This window comes from Halyomorpha halys, unplaced genomic scaffold (genome assembly GCF_000696795.3).
Source record: "Halyomorpha halys isolate HHAL.00 unplaced genomic scaffold, Hhal_1.1 Scaffold726.1, whole genome shotgun sequence".
NCBI lineage: Eukaryota > Metazoa > Arthropoda > Insecta > Hemiptera > Pentatomidae > Halyomorpha > Halyomorpha halys.
In genome coordinates this window covers 509,602-530,004 of record NW_027116696.1, presented here as the reverse complement: position 1 = coordinate 530,004, position 20,403 = coordinate 509,602, and the positions used below count along the sequence as shown (strand labels likewise).

Sequence of the window (20,403 nt, the reverse complement as noted above, 5' to 3'; positions counted from 1 at the left end):
GCCATAAGTTAAAAGTAACTCCTTTATCTTTTAATGCCTGTTTGAGTTCCAACTGGGGAACATAATCAAATACTCCAGAGAGATGCCGGGAGCCAAGGTTAATCTTTTGTCCCTTGTAATGAACTCATTGATTATGGATCGAACAGTGAACATATTGTCCTGAGTTTGTCAGCTGAGCCAGAGTCCTGAAGCTCTTATTCTACAATTCTTCTTATTCTTCTTTCTAGTATTCTTGAGTACAACTTCAGGGTTAAAGATGCCAGACATATGAGCCAATAATTTTCACTCCCTACCTTGGAACCTTTCTTTTGGAATTGGAATAATGAGGTTACTTTTCTAGTCGACGGTGATATTCTTTTGGAATGCCTTGTTGAAAATGTTTAGCAACCACCTTTATACTTAGCATCATATTACCTTTATATATGTTCATATTTAAACATTTCAACCTTGACTCTATCATTACCAGCTACCTTGTTGTTTTTGGCTATGGCCATTTCATGCTCCAAATTCTCGATATGATCCATCCTATTCATACGTTTCTCCCAGCAGTGTTTCTTCATCTCCTTGCTATCTTCTTTAGTAATGAGCTATCCTATGAGCTAATCTGCTTACCTATTTTCCACATAATCCCTTCATGGCACTCTTAAATTTCCTTTTATCCTCAACCTAATTTGTTTAAAGTTCTTCATTAAATCCAGACCAGCTTTTCTCCTTATCTGTTTTCAATACTTGATTTACCTCTCTTTATTTTATAAAAATAACTAAGAAGTACTATCCTTCTTTGAAAACTTTAGAGCCTGGTTATGTTATGTGTGGATTTTTTTGTTTTTATACCACAATCTATTTAAAATAAATGAGGTAGTATACCAAATTACTCTCAGGTTACCCTAATGATTTCTCCCATATAAACTATTTATATTTGATGGAATCCCCTAATGGAGAGGTTGTATATAGAAAACTAAGTCTAATAGTTATTGACTCCAACATTTTTGTTATTTCTTCTTTAACTATTTAGACCTTGGACAGACACTCTAAATCATTGGGTGCTTCGACCCACCCCAATATTATTTCTTCTTTGAAGATTGTTATAGTTTATCTATTTAAAACAAAAAATTGTTAGAGAATAGGATAAAATTCATTTCAGTTCTTTTATACTTCAAGTTAGAATCGAGAGCATTTATTTTAACTGTTGTTGATCAATGTAAAATTTTAGTATTGAACTTTACAATCACAATATGAAATCTATCATTGCTAACATATACACTAGATTATAATAATTGTTTTTCTGAAAAATACATTTCCATAATTTTGTTATATCAGCATTTATTTTTAATGTTTCAGGTAATTTCACAGCTCCGCAAAATATATCTGATATGGTAAAAGGAGATAAAGGAGAATCAGGAGATAAAGGTGAAAAAGGAACTCCTGGCTATCCTGGTGCCAGGGGCATTAAGGGAGAACCAGGACCATCAGTAAGTTAAAATATCATCATAGAAAACTTAGAAATCAAAGAACGATAATTATTTTCTTGAATTATTAAAAATATTTTTTTATTAACTTATTTTATACATTTTTGAGCAGAAGTTAGATAAATTTGACAGTCAACCCTATTAATTTTTTACTACCATTTAAGTGGTTGATTATTATTAACTAATTCTTACAAACAGTAGTCAGTGCTGTTTAATGAAGTAATTAACTTCTTAAAATTGAATGCTAACAAATGAACCTTTGAAGCTAAAAAAAAAAGTATATATTTTTTATGTTTTATTTTTATAAAAACAATTAAATCATCTTAATGTTCTTATTTTTGTGTTACTATGGTTATGCTGTGTTTATTTGGTTGCTACAGAAACATTACTTAATTAACACATCTAACTACAACATTTTATTAATTTAATATTTGTACAATATTAAACTGAAAATTAAATATTTTCATAATGATGTTAATTTAATTAACATATTAATTAACATATTAATTTAATTTAATGTTAATGATGTTAATCTAATTCATTATTAGAAACATCCAGGATATTTTATTATAGGTACTGGTACTGGTGCTGGTTATAATGGGGGGAACATGTCCGACAAGTGGGCCTTTTTGCCAATCCCAAGACAGACCAATGGAATGATTCTTTTTTATGACTTTTATTCTTCTATATCGAACCTTTTTGACTTTCTAATAAAATTTAAAAGGACACCTAATTTATTGAGGAAGCCTCATAATCTTGGATTCTATCAGAGCCTAGAAGCCTATATCTTAGTGACATGTACCATTCACAATCTGCTATATAATGTAGGGCAGGACCTGTCCACATAGATGGCAGGTTTCATTGCGAACTACTATACAAATCTTACTATGTATTTTGAGTCTCCAATGACCAGTAAGAACTCCTATTAGTAATCATAGTTTATTTCTGTTTAGGGCTAGTAGCCACTTAGTTCAAGAAATAGAGGGCTTAGTTATTAGTATCTTGGCCTGTTTCAGCCCAATACATTTCCTACCTGCTATCTTCCATGTCCAATCAAGGACTTCTTTGCGCTGATGTCTTTAAGAGATGCCTAGGAATGGTTCTGGCTCCATAAAAGGTTGCTCAGCCCTGCTTCAAGGAGCTGTTTAGCTTTCTCATTACCAGTGTTCAGGTAACATCCAGTTATCCACCCTTATGTTCAGGTACCCACACCAACTTAAGGTTTTCTCTTTTACCAATGAGGTGAGTCAAGGACTTGAAGGGCAGACTGACTGTTAGGAAAGATGGTGATACTTGCCCTTTACGAGCTAATGACTTCAGGGCATGTAGCTGCCAACAACAAGGCGGCAAATATTTCTTCCTGAAAAAGTCGAGTATTTGCCTAGTGGGAAACTAATTTCTATACCTAAACCTTCTATACAGACTCTTGCACCTGTTTGGTCAGTCGAATCTTTCCTTGATCCATCAGTGAAATAGGGAAGATAATCTCTTGGGGTTTCTACTGAACCTTGTAATTTTGGTGTCCAGAGCTGATATTCTATCTAGCAGTGGTGAGCGGTATTGTAATATTGGTAACTCACATTCCACCAATCTGGGTATTGTCAAATGACCAATAGGTTCTCCCATCTCTCTCCACTGTCTATATTCTTTCATTCTGAAGTAAGCAAGTACCACTCCCCCTTTAATCAATAAGTGAAATGGTTTTAAAGAGAGCAAGACTTCTAATGTCTCAGTTGGTGTTGTACAAAATGCCCTTGTTATGCCAATACAGGCCATCCTTTGGGTCCTACAGATCATTCGCACTTGAGAATCCCTGCATAAAGCTGTCCAACTCTCAATACTACCATAGTATATTCTGGGTCTTATTGTTGTTATATAAATTCAATACATAACCCTTTGGTTGAAATCCCAAGTTATGCCAACAGCACGTCTTACTTGTACCAAGGCTGCACTAGTTTTTCTTTTGAGTTTTGCAAAATGAGGTCCCCACTTAAGTTTATCATCCAAACTAATACCAAGGTATTTGACATTTTGGCTTGATTGATTGAATCAGAGTAGACTGTTGGTATACTACTAAAGAAAGTCAGGGTTTGAAAGGTACTTAATCTCTGTTTTCTGGTAAATAGAATGAACTCTGTCTTTGATGGGCTTACAGAAAGCTGCATTTCAGTGCACCTTATCTGTACAACATCACATGCAACTTTCATTAGTTGCTTGATAGTACTTATGAACTTTCCTATAATGAGGATTACTCCATCATCAGCAAATGCCTAAGCGATTATCCCAGTGTCTTCAAGTCTTCACAACAGGCTGTCCATAAATAGGCACCATAGCAATGGTGAGATCCAACTCCCCTGAGGGCATCCTGTCTCTGATTGCACCTGTAGTCTGTAGTCTTCAAAAATGACAATTATTCTATCATTTAGAACAAATCTGACCCAATTAAGTATCACATTTGGGGCAGAAATTTCTAATACGTCTTTACAGACTGCCTCAGACCTTGTTTTGTTTTATTGAATGCCTCTTCTACATCGTAAAAGAGTCCTTAGGTGAGGTGGACTCCATTTGTGTTAAGGCCTTTTCAATCCTCCTTACCTAGCAGTGCAGAACAGTCTCAGTAGATTTTCCCTGAAGATATGCATGTGGGTTTGGATCAAGGGGATTGATTGGTAACACCTTGCTTGTAAGGAAAACTGCTACCAACTTCTCCAGGATTTTAGGAAGGCAAATAAGCTTATAGGTCGATAAGATTTGGCAACACTATAGTCCTCCTTCCCAATCTTAGAAATAATAGCTATCAAAGATTTCCTCCATGACTCTGGTATATATCCAAATGGCAAAGAGGCTGTTAGTAATACCTTGATACAGGGGAGTAGAGCATTAAGTCCTTCTTTGAGCATGCATGGGAGAATACCTTACCGTCTGTACCTGGGGCCTTGTATGGCTTGAATTCTCCCACAGCCCACCTAATGGCCCTATCCATAATGATAAACTTCGCTAACGCCCAGTCTTCTTCTTCACTTGAAGCCTCTATCTTCATTAAATGGGACAACATTTCCTCTGGGTTGGAGGTCCATTTCCCATCTGGTTTCCTTAGCGCATCTAATGGCTGTTGACCATTACTGCCTAATAGCTTTATTAGTCAAGAGGCTTCTGGCATGCTTTCTATGTTACTACAGAACTTGAGCCAGCCATCCTATTTATGTCTTCTTAGTTCTCTTTTATACTTGTTGGAGGCAGCCCGGTATGAATGTAGAATAAAGTAATGCAATCATACCTCAAACTGCACAGCTGGAATGAAAAATGAATTTTGGAAGGAATGAAAAGGTAAAATGCTGAAAGCGGTCAAAGAGATGTTCTGCAACAGCTAGGAGTCTGGGACAGTCATTGTTTTCTGTAAGGGCATCTGAAGTAAGTGATTTAAAAGCCCAGTGGTGAAAAGTTAAGCTTAGTTAAGTGAGAGAGGGGAGGAGTGGAAATAGTGCCAACGATGGAAAATATGATTCAAAACCAAATAGCCTCTAACTTTGTCTTGTAAGCTTTGTTATAGGCTTTTCTTGTGTCTTATTGTAATTTAGTCAGTTCAGTTGACCACCATCTGAATTTTTTACTAATTACTGTTTTCAGTGCACAAGCTTCCTTATATACCAGTTATATAGGCTGGTATGATATTCCAGTTCTTTTGAGAAGGCTAGATTCTATGTCTAGCTGGGACCTGGAAAGTCTTCCCACCACATAGGGTGAATCACTTTCCAGCCTCCTCCCAGTCTGTATTCATTGGGTTTCTTTTCAGTGAGAGAAGAGGCTTCTTAGCTATTATCTTAAATGCGATCATTCGAAGTTCAGACAATGTCATATCTTAGGTTACCCTCCAGTCTTTTCAAAGACTTTCAATGCCTTAGGTTAATATCTTTTGGATAATGTGCAATAAGTGTGCATTGTAAGATTGGATAGTTTCTCTATTTCTGGATGTCTGGAATGTAATATAATTTATTAGCTATTAGCTTTTTGGATACCCATTTGATTAGGTATTCATTTGTTGTGTTGTTAGTTACTAACTTGTTTTTAAAAAAAAGGATGTGCTACTGAGTATTGTGAAGTTTACTTTCTAGAATTTAATTAATAATTAACGTAAATAACACATGGTGTCAGGTGAAAATTACTTCAAAATGAATAATTTCTACACAAGACTCCCGCCGCTCCAATTTGACCAGAACATCTCAACTAAATGGCTGAAATGGAAACAAACCCTTATTCTCCATCTCAAAGCCATTGAAAAATGCAATTCTAAGAATGAAGAATTGAAGATTGCCATATTACTAACAGATATGGGTGAGGGAGCTATTGAAATTCACACAACGTTTCAAGGTAAGAAAATAACTTTAAATGATGTTTTCAAAATGTTCGATGAGTATTGCTTCCCTAAAGTGAATCTGGCTATGGAATCATTTAAATTCAATAAAATTAAACATCAACCGGGATAAACCTTTGATAATTATCTCACACAATTAAAGTCCCAAGCTATAAATTGCAGCTTTGTCTGCTCTAATGCTGAGTGTAAGACATCCTTCTCTGACAAGATGATATTAATCACATTGTCCATAATCACTACGACATAGATGTTCAAAAAGCCTTGCTTAAAGAGACTAAAACACTACATTAGATAAAGTTACCCAAATTTGTCGGACAGCAGAAGTTGGAAAACCTTACAGTCTAAAGGTGGCTGGTTATGAAGAGATGCAGCCTGACGTTAATAATACTAACAAGTTCAATAAAATCAAGCTGCCACAACCTACCCGTTCTGTAACTGTCCATGAATATAAATGTAAAATATGTTGTACCACTCACCCACCTTGAAATTTCCCAGCCTATCGGAAAAAGTGTATTGCGTGTGGTGGATTTGGCCATTTTAAAGTAGGGTGTAGGTTTCAGAAAAATAAGGGTGTAGTTAATGAGGTTGATGAAGATTCCTCATCATCTGAGTCAGTGTTTGACTGCAACATTATATCAGATGTGAAAGCAACAACTTCTAACTTATGGAAAGTGTATATTAATATTAATGACATTCCTGTGCTGTTTAAGTAAGACACAGCTAGCGATGTAAACATTTTGCCGGTTAATATCTGGGAAAAAATTGGGCATATTACATTGTCTAAAACTTCAATCAACATCAAGCCTTATGGTTGATCCAACATTCCTAAAATATTTCAATGGGAAAATACTAAAATGTTAGTTGATATTGAAGGAGTGCAAATCATGTTTGATGACATTATAGTCTCAGACAGAACAGAACTTCAGCATGCTAAAAGTCTGGAGGCTGTCATAAAGAGGACAAGACAGTTCATCATTAAATTTAATAGTAGTAAACTTCAATTTAAATTAAATGAAGTGAAATATTTGGTATTAATTTTCGGAGCTGATAGAATCAAACCTGATCCCTTCAAAGTAAAGGCTCTTTCCAACATAGAGCAACCTCAATCGGTTAAGAATCTTCAAAGATTTTTAGGTGTGGTAAATTTTTTGAATAAATTTATTCCTTCATATTCCCAAGTTACTGCCCCTCTGCAACATCTATTAAGAAAGAATGTTCAGTGGACGTGGTGTAAGTCTCACGACCAAGCATTTTCCAATGTAAAGTCTCTTATATGTAAAGCAACAACTCTTAAACTGTTTGATCCATCACTCAAGATTGAAATACAATGTGATGCAAGTAATGATGGCTTGGGAACTGTTTTACTTCAGTGTGGGCACCCTGTAGTTTTAGTCTATATAGAAGTCTTAATGACTCAGAGAAGAACTATAGCCAAATATAGAAGGAGCTGCTTAGTTTGTGCTTTTCTGTTAACAGGTTCCATCATTGCATTTATGGGCATAATAATATAGAAATATTCACTGACCACAAACCCCTTTTGGCAGTACTTAGTACGGAACTATTTCAGAATTCCTCATGACTGCAAAGAATCCAACTCAAGCTATTAAAATATAAATTTAAACTGTCATATCTTCCTGGCTCAAAAATGGTTATTGCCAACATGTTGTCTAGAGCACATCTTAAAGAAAAGGGACCAGAAGACATTGACTTTTCACAAGTGGTTCACTCAATTTCTTTGGAGGAAGTACTTCTGGTTCCTGTAGAGGACATTCAGAAACTGAAAACTGCCACAACAAATGATGAAAAGTTTAAGATACTCTTGAGTAAAATTCGAAACGCTTGGGTTGGAGTTAATGTGAAATTGTTAAATCACGAGTTAAAAGTTTTTTTTTTTTTTTGCTCCGGGACAATCTCTTTGAAAATGATGGTATACTATTTTCTGATGACAGAATTATAATTCCTACCAGTCTCCGAAGTTACTTTATAGCTCTAATTCATTCAAAGGCACATCTAGGCATTAACAAAACCGTGGTGAGAATTAAAAGTCTTATGTATTGGCCAAATATGGGAGAAAATATTGCAAACTTTGTCAGTGCATGCCCAACCTGCCAAACATTTCAAAATAACAAACTAAAAGAACTATTACTATCATCGGTAGTTCCTAAATTTCTATTTCAAGTCATAGGTATAGATATTGGAGAGTGTAATTCGAACCTCTTTCTGGCAGTAGAAGATTACTATTCGCGATGGTTAGGTATTATTTCCCTCAAGAATAAGACGTCTACTGAAATAATTAGAAATTTAAAAATCCTTTTTAGTAACCACGGCACACCTGAAATTGTAAGCTGTGACAATAACCCATTCAGCAGTGCAGAAATGGGTGCTTTTGCCCAACAGTGGGGCTTCACTGTATGAACCTCAAGCTCTAACTATCCTCGCTCAAACGGACTTTCAGAAAAGAGGGTTGGTATAGTCGAAAAATTAATTTAAAAATCTGCTTATTCAAGAGGAGATTTATATGAAGCCTTACAAGAGTTTAGGACGACTCCTCTTTCAGGGCTTGAGTACTCTCCAAGCCAGCTATTAATGGGGAAAGACTAAGAACAAGAGCCCCAGCAAGTCTTGAACTCCTTACTCCTAGGATACCCGATAAGAAGTGCATCACAAGATGAAATACTTGAAAATTAAAAGTAAAGCTCAATACGATTTATCTTCTCGTCCAGTTGAGAACTTCAAAACGGAACAACCAGTTTATATAAAATGGAATGATCAGTGAAAGAAAGGCACTGTCACCAAGCTTCTCCCTGAACCACGATCTTATTTGGTCAAGGATTAGCATGGTCATGAGTACAGAAGAAACTCATCTCACCTTCAAGGCCTCAATGAGTCACCTAATCCTGATGATTTTCTATCGGAACACATATTCCCAAACATCCTGATCCTCTTCTTGAACCACCTGACCCTCTACCAAAACCCTCTAGTACTTTGATGCCAGAGAACCAGAATGGATATCAGTTAACTCTCCATAACGAGCCTGCTTGGAGATCAACACCATCCAGTGGTCATACACCGCAGAGTCCATCATCACCAGCAGAGGGCCTGAGAACTCGGTGTTGCTGCCTGATTGTCAAGCCTAAAAGACTGATAGAAGATTATGGGAAGGGCGTAATATAGTGTATTAGCTTTAGCTCTTTGGATAACCATTTGATTAGGCATTCATTTGTTATGTTGTTAGTTACTAACTTGTTTTTGAAAAAAAGGATGTGCTACTGAGTTTTGTGAAGTTTACTTTCTAGAATTTAATTAATAATTAACATAAATAACATATGGAATATCTCACACTCATAAGAAAGAACTACTTTTCATTAACTTAGAACCAGTCAAGAGATACTTCCTCCCAAGGTTGTGAACAGAATGAAACTTGCACCAGAGGTTCATAGTAAAAAACTTACAAGTTTGAATTCTAGACTAACATTTATTTACAAATTAAATAAATTGGATAATTAATATAAATACAAAATAAAAATGCCATAGGGGTAATCTTGTATTTGAATTTTATAACATTATAGAGCAATAGTAATGGTTAATCAAATAAATTAAGGATTGATAATAATGTCCAGTATCAACTGGGATTACTTTAAGAACATTAGGGTAATCAACAATTCATAACTATATTAAATAAGAGTAATTGGTATATGACTTTTACTGTTTAATGTCTAATAAGAAATGTTTAGAAATAATAGATAATATATTAGACCTTATTTATCATTTAATGTTTGATGAATGTTTACTGAAAATTGTATCAGAAAAGACATTCTAAATTTTAGCTCTATTCCTTCAGTGATTAATGCCATTATACAAATCAGGCAAATTAATTGAATTAATGATTGAATTAATTAATTTTTTATTTAATTTAAGATAAATAAATAATTAGAAATAATTAAGAGAGAAAGTAGGATAGAAATATGTTTTATATATGTTATCTAGTCGATCGATTATAACTGATATTATCGATGAATTAAAACAGATGTTTTTGGTGTTTAAAAAAAAAAAAGTGTAACTCTAGGTTAGTTAAAGTGTTGTGAATATTTTCATTCCTTTGCAATAAAAACATTGTTTTTGTTTCTGTTCTTTGTGGTATGTTTCTTGGCCCAGGTAACACATGACAATATATTGTATATATTTGATGAAAATATTTTGGTTTAATAGGTTCTTACTTTTAATTCTTAAATTGTTAAATTTTATTTTAAAAAATTAAAGTTTAAGTTGTAAATATTATTAATATTTTTTTTTTTAGAATTGGCTTAAAAATGAGTTTATATTAAGCAAACCATTAACAATTAATCAAAACTCATTCAAGATATTAATTTATTATGACTAGAAAATTTTATTTGTATCTGATTAAAATCTTGTTCATGATAGGGCCAGGTGGATTAAATATAATTTGCTCATTTTATATGTTATCTCAGGGCCCAGCTGGACCAATTGGACAGCCTGGATCACCAGGTCCTGTTGGGCCACGAGGTTATCCAGGACCAAGAGGATACAAAGGAGAAATAGGTCCAATGGGATTTGTGGGAGAACCTGGTAGAGATGGTGGCAAGGGTAGCATTGGTCCTAAAGGATACAAGGGTACGTATAACAATAGTGATATAAAAATAAACAACTTGATCTATCTTTTAACATCTTCTCCTCTATGAATATTAGCTATAGAATAAATAAACAATAATGCCATGTAGCTCTTAAGGGTATGTTCAAACGAATGACTATAAAAATAAGATCAACACTCAGATTGGAAGGTCAAGACAGAATGATTTCAGAATTTTCTCTGTAATCCATCTTATTTAAACTTAAAATCTGAACGTCCATATTTGGTTTTAATATTTGTTCATACTGACTGCAAAGGGGTCCCTTTAGCGCACATTCCTATTTATTATATTTATGTGAATCACTGCTCTAGAAGAATAATGATGTAACCGAAACATTTTATGAATTAATTTTATTGTTTTGACAAGATTAAAAATCCATTTACTATATGTTTTTAAATGCAGTTTTAGGCCACCAATACATTAAAGCTAATTTCACAAAATTTTACAGTTGCATCATTATTCTGTTATAGAAAATAAGTTTTATAATTTGTGTTTAAAATTGTTTGTTTGTAACCTAAACAATTTATAAATATGATTATGAATAAAAATAAATCATTACTGGTAATGGCAACATTGCTTCAGACATTAGGACAACCATGTTGTTTCCTTTGTTTGAAGTCTGTTTGCTATTGGCATCCATTAGAGAAACATAAGCTCTTTTTTTTTTGTTATAACCTTCCCTGGTCCACAACATATTCTTCTGGATCAGCACTATGTTTCTATTTAGGTTAAATACACTGTAATATTTTTTTTTATTTAATTACATATAGTCATTAAGATAAAATAAATATCTTATATATTTCTGTGCAAGTATGTTAATCTCTTTACAGGTTTTGACCTCACAGATATTGATTTAAACTTTGTAAATTATATTGATAAGAAGACTTACGTAGAAATAGTGATACTTTTGAATGATGCTTTAGCAGTCTTATTTACTAGGCTTTGCACCTTTTCATTTTAGACATTAGTAGAGTCATAAAACTGTTATCCAACACATAAGTTAGCTGATGCATCAGCTTGATTAATAGTTATTAAAATTATTACAGCTTCAAGTAGATTATTGATTTGTACTCAGTCCTTTAATAAACCTATTCTTGAAAAGCCCTTGACACGTGTGGTGTGGCCCTTATCGAGCAGGATTCTTTTTGGCGAAGGTCCAAAAGATAACGAAGGTTTGATAACCTTTCAACTTTTGGTTGAGAAGAAGTGTATAGTGCCAAAACTATCCTAAAAATAGTTATTCATTTTTTTATAGTTATTTTTATTGATAAATGATCTTATTCAACAATTTTTTTTTTTTTTTAATGGAATGATCCAGAATCATCCTAAGTCAATTCTTTCTAACACAATCAATTATTTTTGACAACATATATATCAAACTTGCTCCTCTTTTTTTTTTTTAAATTCTGATCCAATTTTTTAAAATAAATATTATTATAACTATGTAAATAGGAATCAAGGGAGAACCTGGAATACCCTCTGTTGGACCCCCTGGACCCATTGGAAATTCAGGATCTAAAGGTGAACCAGGGCTTCCAGGACCTCCAGGAAAGCAAGGAACAAGGGGATCTCCAGGTATTATTTTCTTAAATGCATCATTCATGTCAACCTGCCCTTCAGAAAATCATACTGGTTTTAGGACAATCTTGCCTTCTTCACTAAAGGCAACCATTCTGCCATGAACAATCCTCTCCAATACCTTGCCTGTATACTCCAGGAAACAAAGTGGCCATTAAGATGCAGTATTGTTTGAAGGCCCTTTTCCCTTCAGCTGGAACATTAGACATTGCTTCTGTCATTTGGAATTAAAGATTCCTTCACTGAGACAAGAGTTTTGACATTTAGAAAAAAATCTGGCCTTGTCCTAATAACCACTTTCAAGGTTCAATTGGGACATTATTCAAGTACTGGATCCCCTGTTTTCTAACAGGTTAAGTCTAGTTCATTTTGTATCATTTCCTTTTGTATCAGTTCATTTTATACTAAATTTAGTGTCTTTATATCTGTGGATTTGAGCATCTGAGTACTTGGAAAGGACCCTCTCCTCCTCAATATGCATAATAATCTTCCATGTCCTGCAAGCATCTGAACTTAAGATTTTATATCTCATTTGACAAGCCTATACGTGGTGTTGAAAGTTATGCTTCAATCTTCCTGTGAAGTGGTCAGGCACAACTTCTATTGTCACTGTAGGAGTAGTAATCATAGCACCTGTGAAATTAAGCACACATTCTTGCGTATAGAAACCTGCAGCATTGAGGGTTGACAACAGACAGTCAACGACCAAGCACCACAGTAGTGAAGATAGTACACCGCCTTGTGAACATCCTCCTCCGGGCTTAATTCACAGTGCTGAGTGCCCTAATTCCGATTTAAGGATCCTTTGTTTCAGCATGGAAGTTATCTATCCGGATACAATATGATCTATGTTTCTATTATTTAGCATGTCATTAATGAAGTTATAAGGAGTTTTGTCGAATCCACCTTCAATGTCAGCGAAGATCTCAATTATAATTTCTCTTCGTTCTATTGGTTTTGCAGACAGAGGTGTAATGCTCTGTAAGAGCTTTCTTTATTAAGAAAGGTTATACAGAGGCACTAAGGCTATTTAGGGATTCCAGATGCCAGGTATCTTGTATAACCTTTGGACAGTTTTTGGTTGATACTATAAGATACGAATAATAGGGTTCCTGATCCATACATTGGGGATACCTATACACTGTATAGGTATATACCTCTACACCTATGCACTGAATATACTAGTGCACTGAATATCTCAGTCTATACCTATAGACTGAGATATACTAGTGCACTGAATATCTCAGTCTATACCTATACACTGAAATATACATCATATTTCATTCCAACAGATAGATCATATCTGATATATTTATGATCTGAGCATGACTCTTCACTGGAGATATGCCAGTTAACTATAGGGAGGACTGGGAATTCACAAGCAGTAAGTAGGGCACTATGGCTTGATCATTCCTCAAACAGTGGGGAAGATTCCTGCACCCATTTCCCTCTCTTATCCCTTTTATACCCCACCCATTTACCACCCTACTTATACCCTTACATGAGAGTATTCGTAATTTGTAAATAACTATTTATATCTTAAAATAACTTTTATTGACTTTTACAGAAAGGCCCCTACTGCACATTACTTTTTAAGAAAATTATTATTTTAAAGAACTTTATTTCTTCAATAAAATTCAATTACCTTGTTTTTATTTTCCCATAGGTTTCACAGAAGCATACAATTCATTTTAGTAACCTAAAACCATTCTTTTCTTTTTTTTTTTTTTTTTAGGAAAAGATGGACTGCCAGGACAAAAGGGAGAACCAGGAGTGCCAGGACTTACCGGACTCACTGGGCAGCCGGGGCAGAAAGGTGATGCTGGTCCTGATGGCCCTCCTGGACCTAAAGGAATGGATGGACCCCCTGGCATTGATGGGCAGAAAGGTAATCTTTTGGTTATTGAGTTTAAATAATAATTTAAGCAATGCTTAATGTTGATAGATATTAGCAAGTTGACAGACTATCCAACTTGGAGCTGGTAACTCATTTGCAAATTATTATTAATTTCATACTTACTAATTTCAAGCCGAAAAGATTTAGAGTTTTGTATTGTGAAACTTCTCCTAACGGACACCTCTCTATATCGGATCCCCCTTTTGACAGCCATTTTCTAGGTCTTGGTCAAAAAGGTACAAATTCACAATCCACTCCAGATGCAAACAATAATCTTACTCCCTATCAGCACTTTTCTCTTCTCTATAACAGACACAAGTCATAAAATATGAATGGACATACTAATGGTTCCAAAACTAAATTTTGAGTCATTTATTTTGGGAAAAAAGTTACATAATACTGTTTTTTCTCAAATATATTCGAAGATTCATTTATATAAAGTACGTAAAGTATGCTTAACAAATTTATGTATGTTTTTATGTAATTATATAGTTACTCACTAATTCTTATTTTGAATCACTATGAAAATATACATTATTTAATAATTATATTTCGTAAATTCTATTTAACCTACAATTATTGGAAATGCTCGCACCTGAACAAAATTTGATTATAAATTCAAAATTTGCAACTTCCAAAACTGAATGAATCCAATATTATATAATTGATTTTGATCCGTTAAAATCAAGTGAAAACTACACCTCTTTCTCTTCAAAAAATACTAACTGACTGAAATATTGAATGACTGATAATGATTGAAGACAAAAGTGAATGAAGGTGAGGTAAATTTAACCATTTTACATAAGATGCCCCCTTAATAATTATTTGATAATAATTTTCCAAAACTGGAGAGATTGACTTTTGATAGAATATTCCTCAATTGAAATGTAAAAATTGACAACTCTTCTTTCTTGTAGGTGTATGCAATATGATCAATATAGCCTGGTGATCACTGTTTGTATACAATCTACAAACCTTCCAACTAGCGATCCGATGCATGCGTCCACTGATAAATGTCGAATCGATGATAGATGATCTTCCTGCTCTTGTTAACGTCGGTTTGTTCCGGTGTTCATAAGGATCATATCACTTGATTGTAATACTGGGATAGGCGTAACAGCTAAAGATGTATACATCGTTGATCTTCACCCATACAAAGCTGGAGTGCGATGCAATATTCACTTCCTTAATAGCTTGGGAATTACAGGCCCAAATAGCAGCTTTACCACTGACATCGGATACCCATGAGTTCCCATCCAAATTTTTGTATTGTTCGCTGAGAATAGCGACGTCAATGTGCTGTTCCCGTACTGTTTGGTAAAGGAGATCCTGAGCAGCTTCGCAATGGTTCAAATTCAACTAGAGTATCCTCATCTATGATGTTGTTGGATTTGTGTCATTGTTTTCAATGCTGAACGGAAAGCTGGACACTTACTACTTCCGCTGGGGTGGTCAGCATCTCCATTTCCCGCACATAATGTGCATGTGAGGTTTCTGGTCACAATCACTAGCTTTGTGACCTGCTTTACCACAGTTTCCACATTGGGAGGTCCTTTCCAACACAATTCTGAGCTATGTGTCCATATTCGCAGCAACGGAAACACTTTGGAACTCTTTTGGAGTCTTTCACGTATATGGCTAACAACTAGTCCTACTCAGACCTTTCCTTGAGCCATAATCTTCCTAGCCTGGAGAACTGGAAGTGAAATGACTGCCGTTTGCATACTTCCATAAGCTTTAAGGATGGATGTTACTGCTGTGATGGGCATTGACTCTTCACCCAGGAGAGGTTTTAAGGCCTCCCCAACCTCCTCTTTGGTGGTGAGATCATCCAAATATCGCAGCTCGAAAGGAGACTCCTCCGTCTAAGTCCTCACTTCTGCCCCTTCGCCAAGCATACCCTCCATTGAGCTTTTTAGTGCAGCAAGAGATTGCTCTTTCTTCCGTTCCAATTGGAGTAACAGGTTCCCTTTATTAATTTTCTGGACCTTTGTGATTGAAGAGGCCATTTCCACCATCACCGGATCTTCTCTCACCTTTCACAGGACATCTGAGTAGGACTAGTGCTCCGGTATTTTCACAATTACTGCATCAGGCCTTGGTGGCTTAGGGTGAGCTTTCTTCCTCGATCTTTTTCGCACTTCTTGCCACTGCTCCTCCTGTTATTCTCCACGTTGAACTGCATTAGATTTCTGAGGGCGATCTACGTTATGATGCACAACTTGTGCATTGGGTTGTGCAGTTTTCTTCTTGTTCTTCCTTTTATCGACTGCCAAAGAAGATGTGGTTACTATCCCCTCTGATTTAACAGCATTCTTCCTCGGTAGACTGACCTCCTTTGTTTGGGTGTGACCATCTGCAGTTTCGATAGGGAGGATTTGAATCTAGTTTTGGTCCTCCCTGGGTATTTTCTTTCCCCGGTCCCCGCCATCTGGTGAAAATCCTCCTATCCGCCACCTGGGGAAGAACCCAATGGAAGACTAGCTACTTTACATGGGAGTGTCACCCCGCCCCCTGTCTGTATGCATTAATATTTTATTGTCTCTATTTAACAGGAGAACCAGGATTGATTGGAGATCCAGGAAGAATTGGCGACATGGGCTTTCCAGGAGAAAAGGGTACAAAGGGAGAACATGGCACCGAAGGACCAAAGGGTTTTGCTGGGAAAAGAGGAACACCAGGTGAGATTTTAATCACTAGATATTATTTCATTACGATTGTCCATTTTAATATTTATTACTACAATCAATTAAATACTCAATATGAAAATAAATAAAACCATTCATGTTACAGTCTGCTCTTGATAACTTGAACCTTATTTATTCCAATACTTTGATAACACATTTTTCTTTTTTTTCTGATCCTCAAAGAAAACCTTGTTAAAAAGTATGACTTATTCTGAAAAAAATAAGAGAATAACTCAAAATAATTTCACAAGAAATTCTATCTCAAAAAGTTCAAGGATTTAGCTATTTGGGCTGTGAGTGTAACTTGAAAGTAGACAAATTGATTAAAAATATTTTCTGTGTTTACTGCTAGCTAGAGTTTTCCTGAGTGTTTGAGTATGGCCAATTCAGGCATCCTTACTTATCCTTTCCCAATACAACTCAGGACGCTCACTGTATGGATGACTATTTGACAAGTATGAGGTGTGACTGAAGAGATTAACGTATTGCTTCATATGATTCATTTTCAGGTCCCCTCCTGAAGCTCTTTTATCTCTCAATGGATGGTTTTCTCCTGATTTTCAGTTTGAGCTTTCTGTTTTTTTTATGAAATCCCTTTATGCAAAATTTTCCTTTACCACCCATATTTTTTATTTCGAGTTATTCGCCAAATCCAAAACAGGTTAACTAATCCTTAACTAATTCCACAGTTTGTTTTTATGCTTCAGACTGTTTGACAGCTAGCTGCTCCTAGTTTCGGTATGTTTGCTTCTAGTGTCCATTGTGGACAACAGTTTGGTAGCAGAGTGTGCTTAATGATGAGAATTATTTGTGAATATTAATGGATACATAAGCTTTACAGTTTTTTTTTAGACTAGTCACCGAAATAAACATAACACACACAAAAGGACAACAGACGCCACTGTATTTGGTATTGAGAAGCTTAGAGCAGAAAATTATGGCATCTGGTCGATGAAAATTGAAAATATGGAAGCAAAAGGTATTCATGAAGAGATTATTGAAAAAGAACCCCCAAAAGGTGAAGATGCAGCATGGACAAAAAAAAATATTAAGAGATACTATTTATTATTATTTTAACTGTTAGTTGTGATATTTGTCCATTAGAGGAGAAAAATCTGCTTAAAGTTAAGAGAAAGGTTTGAGGGTATCCTTGAGGAGCAGGGAACAGACCTAATGTTTGATCTTAATAATATTGTGAAGAACAACTATGAAACAATAGATGAATATCTTAGTAGGTTTCAATGTTTGGTCCAAGAGATAGCTTAACTGGGTAAATCTCAGAGAATCGGTGAGATATATCATTAAAGGTTGGGCATCTTTATGATCTGTTTGTGAATCCTACTTAAGCAAATAAAAATATTAAGTTTAGTGAGTTGAGGTAGATTCTTTTCTTATTTGAAAGAAGTCCTCTTCATAGGAATGAACAAGCATTAAAAATGTTTCATAAAAGGCCTAACTTTAGTCCTAAAGTTTTTTTTGTTTTGTTCATTTTGTCATCTAAAAAATGAATGCTGGTTTAAAAAAACAAAACAAAATAAGCATTCTAGTAGAAATAGATCCTCCGACAATCAGAAGTTTCATCCAAGTAGACAGAATTGAGTATTTCTGGCACAGAATTTACTTATTTGCAGAACCCCTGGTAATGCGAATGATTTAGCCTGCACCTCTCATATGAGTCCTGACAAGTATCTGGTTAAGGATGAGACCGATGAAACTAAGGAAAATGAAAAGATTATTGGTAAAGCTCATCTGGGGTAAATTAAAGTAAAGGCATTTAACAAAGGTGTTCAAAACATCTTAAGCTTCAGGATATTTTGATTGTTACATGATGATTTACTATCAGTACCCAGGATAGTAGAAAAGGGAAATAAGGTCATCCTTTTCCAGGCAGGAGACATGGAATGGAGTGATGAAGAAGATCTTAGGGGCTTCGAAGAAAAAGTTCCTGTACCAGAACAAAAGTGGACACCTTGTTTAGTTGCCTTAAAAACTAGGGTCCAAGTATTGGAACTAAAAAAGGAAAGATAGAAGATGAGGTGTAAATAGTTGACTATAGATTAATGATTGGAGAAGTTTGTCAGATTGAATAAAAATTCAATTAAAATTTTTTTTTACTATTCAATTATCAGTTATAAATTTTTTATCAGTTATGATTCAATTCAATATTTTGTATAATTCCAAATTTGTTTGTATACTATTCCTTTTAAATTTTATGTTTCTCTAAATATTGTTATTATCTCTTTTGTTCTATAGCCCTGATGAAGACCTGAAACTCAGGTCGAAACATCGGCATAAAATAAATAAATATGGTTTTGTTTATTTATGTTGTTCTTTGCTGACCATACCCCCCTACAAACTTCTCCAAAGATAGAAGATATTGAAAAATTTGTGTTTAGAAACAACAATAATTTAGATGAATATAAATAGTTATTGAATGATCACATATTGAATAGAAGGTATTTAAGTGAAAAATGATATACTCACCTTCCAATGAAAATTTATCTGAAGATGGAAGGGAACTGAAAGAACAAGCTAAAGCAGATGACCAGGTACAGTAGGAGATTTGAAACAGAAGAAAATCATCAGATAAAGTGGTTTCCTGGACAAATTCAAGGATCATCAAAGTACAAGCAAAGATGATTCTAGGAAAAAGGAAAGAACATAAATTGTGCAAAGGAAAAAAGAAGGAAAGGTTAAGAATTCAAGAAAAACCAAAAAGAGAACTTTGCTAAGATATTAATGGAGGAAAACCTTCTGAGTTAATTAAGCCCAGAATATGTCAAAAAGGAAGAAGTTTGAATCATTTACAAAAGGACAGAAGATTGGTCTGTGGATGTTTGAACCAATGGATTAGCTGAGGATGTAGTGGTGAAACAATAAATTAATTTAGGTGTGCACTAAAAATTAAAAGGAAATCATAAAACAAATTTCAGGAAGGAAATTTTTGCAGAAAATTGGTTTTATTATTTATTTTTTGGTAATTAAAATGTTTATTTTTAACCTAAATACTTTGTAAGTATAATTATGAATAAAATAGTACTGTTGATTGCAACTTTACTTCAGACTTCGAGACAGCTATGTATGCCTAGTTTCAGTCTATTCACTTCTAGCATCCATTAGTGCAACATCTACTCTTTGTTCTTTTGCTATAAAAACCCTCTGATCCACTATAAAACTCCATCTGCAAACCTAATTGATTTCTAAATGATAAATCTAGTTGTTGTTTTTTCTAATTACCAATAGTTTTGAATGTTGAAGACTTGTTTTTAGTTGTTTATTATTGTAATTTTATATTGACTGTTTTTAGTTTGCCCTAAGTAGGAAACCTTGGAAAATTAATTAATTTTCTATCATTACTTGACACCATTTTGGAAGTAGCTTTCTTATCTACTTGTATAATACAGTTTGTCTTTTATAATTTTCTTTTCTTTTTGATATTATAATTATAATCATCTTTCAGGACCATCTGGGGCGCCTGGTTCAGATGGTAGACCAGGTGATAAAGGTGATCCAGGGTTACCTGGTGTTGAAGGATTTCCTGGACTTCCTGGAGAGCCCGGACAACCAGGACTTAAAGGACCAACTGGACTTCCAGGTGATAGAGGCTTCCCCGGCTCTCGTGGTCTTCCTGGAATTCCTGGTTCATGGGGGCCAAGAGGAGATAAAGGAAACACTGGGCCACTGGTGAGTTATTCATTTAGTTTTATTTATGGCTTACCTTATATTTACTCGGTGGTATGTTTATTTATTT

The 20,403-nt window shown here is 34.7% G+C and overlaps 1 protein-coding gene across 3 annotated transcripts in view; it reads left to right on the top strand.

Annotated features, from left to right (window-relative positions):
- The window catches only part of LOC106685721 (collagen alpha-2(IV) chain), a 109,564-nt gene that overhangs the window by 45,023 nt on the left and 44,138 nt on the right, over positions 1-20,403 (top strand). For all 3 annotated transcript variants that reach the window (XM_067053432.1, XM_067053430.1, XM_067053431.1), the window contains exons 15-20: positions 1,342-1,472; positions 10,311-10,473; positions 11,943-12,065; positions 13,804-13,956; positions 16,521-16,646; positions 20,113-20,336. In XM_067053432.1, the coding sequence (XP_066909533.1) occupies positions 1,342-1,472; positions 10,311-10,473; positions 11,943-12,065; positions 13,804-13,956; positions 16,521-16,646; positions 20,113-20,336 (920 nt within the window). The remainder of the gene's footprint in view (positions 1-1,341; positions 1,473-10,310; positions 10,474-11,942; positions 12,066-13,803; positions 13,957-16,520; positions 16,647-20,112; positions 20,337-20,403) is intronic.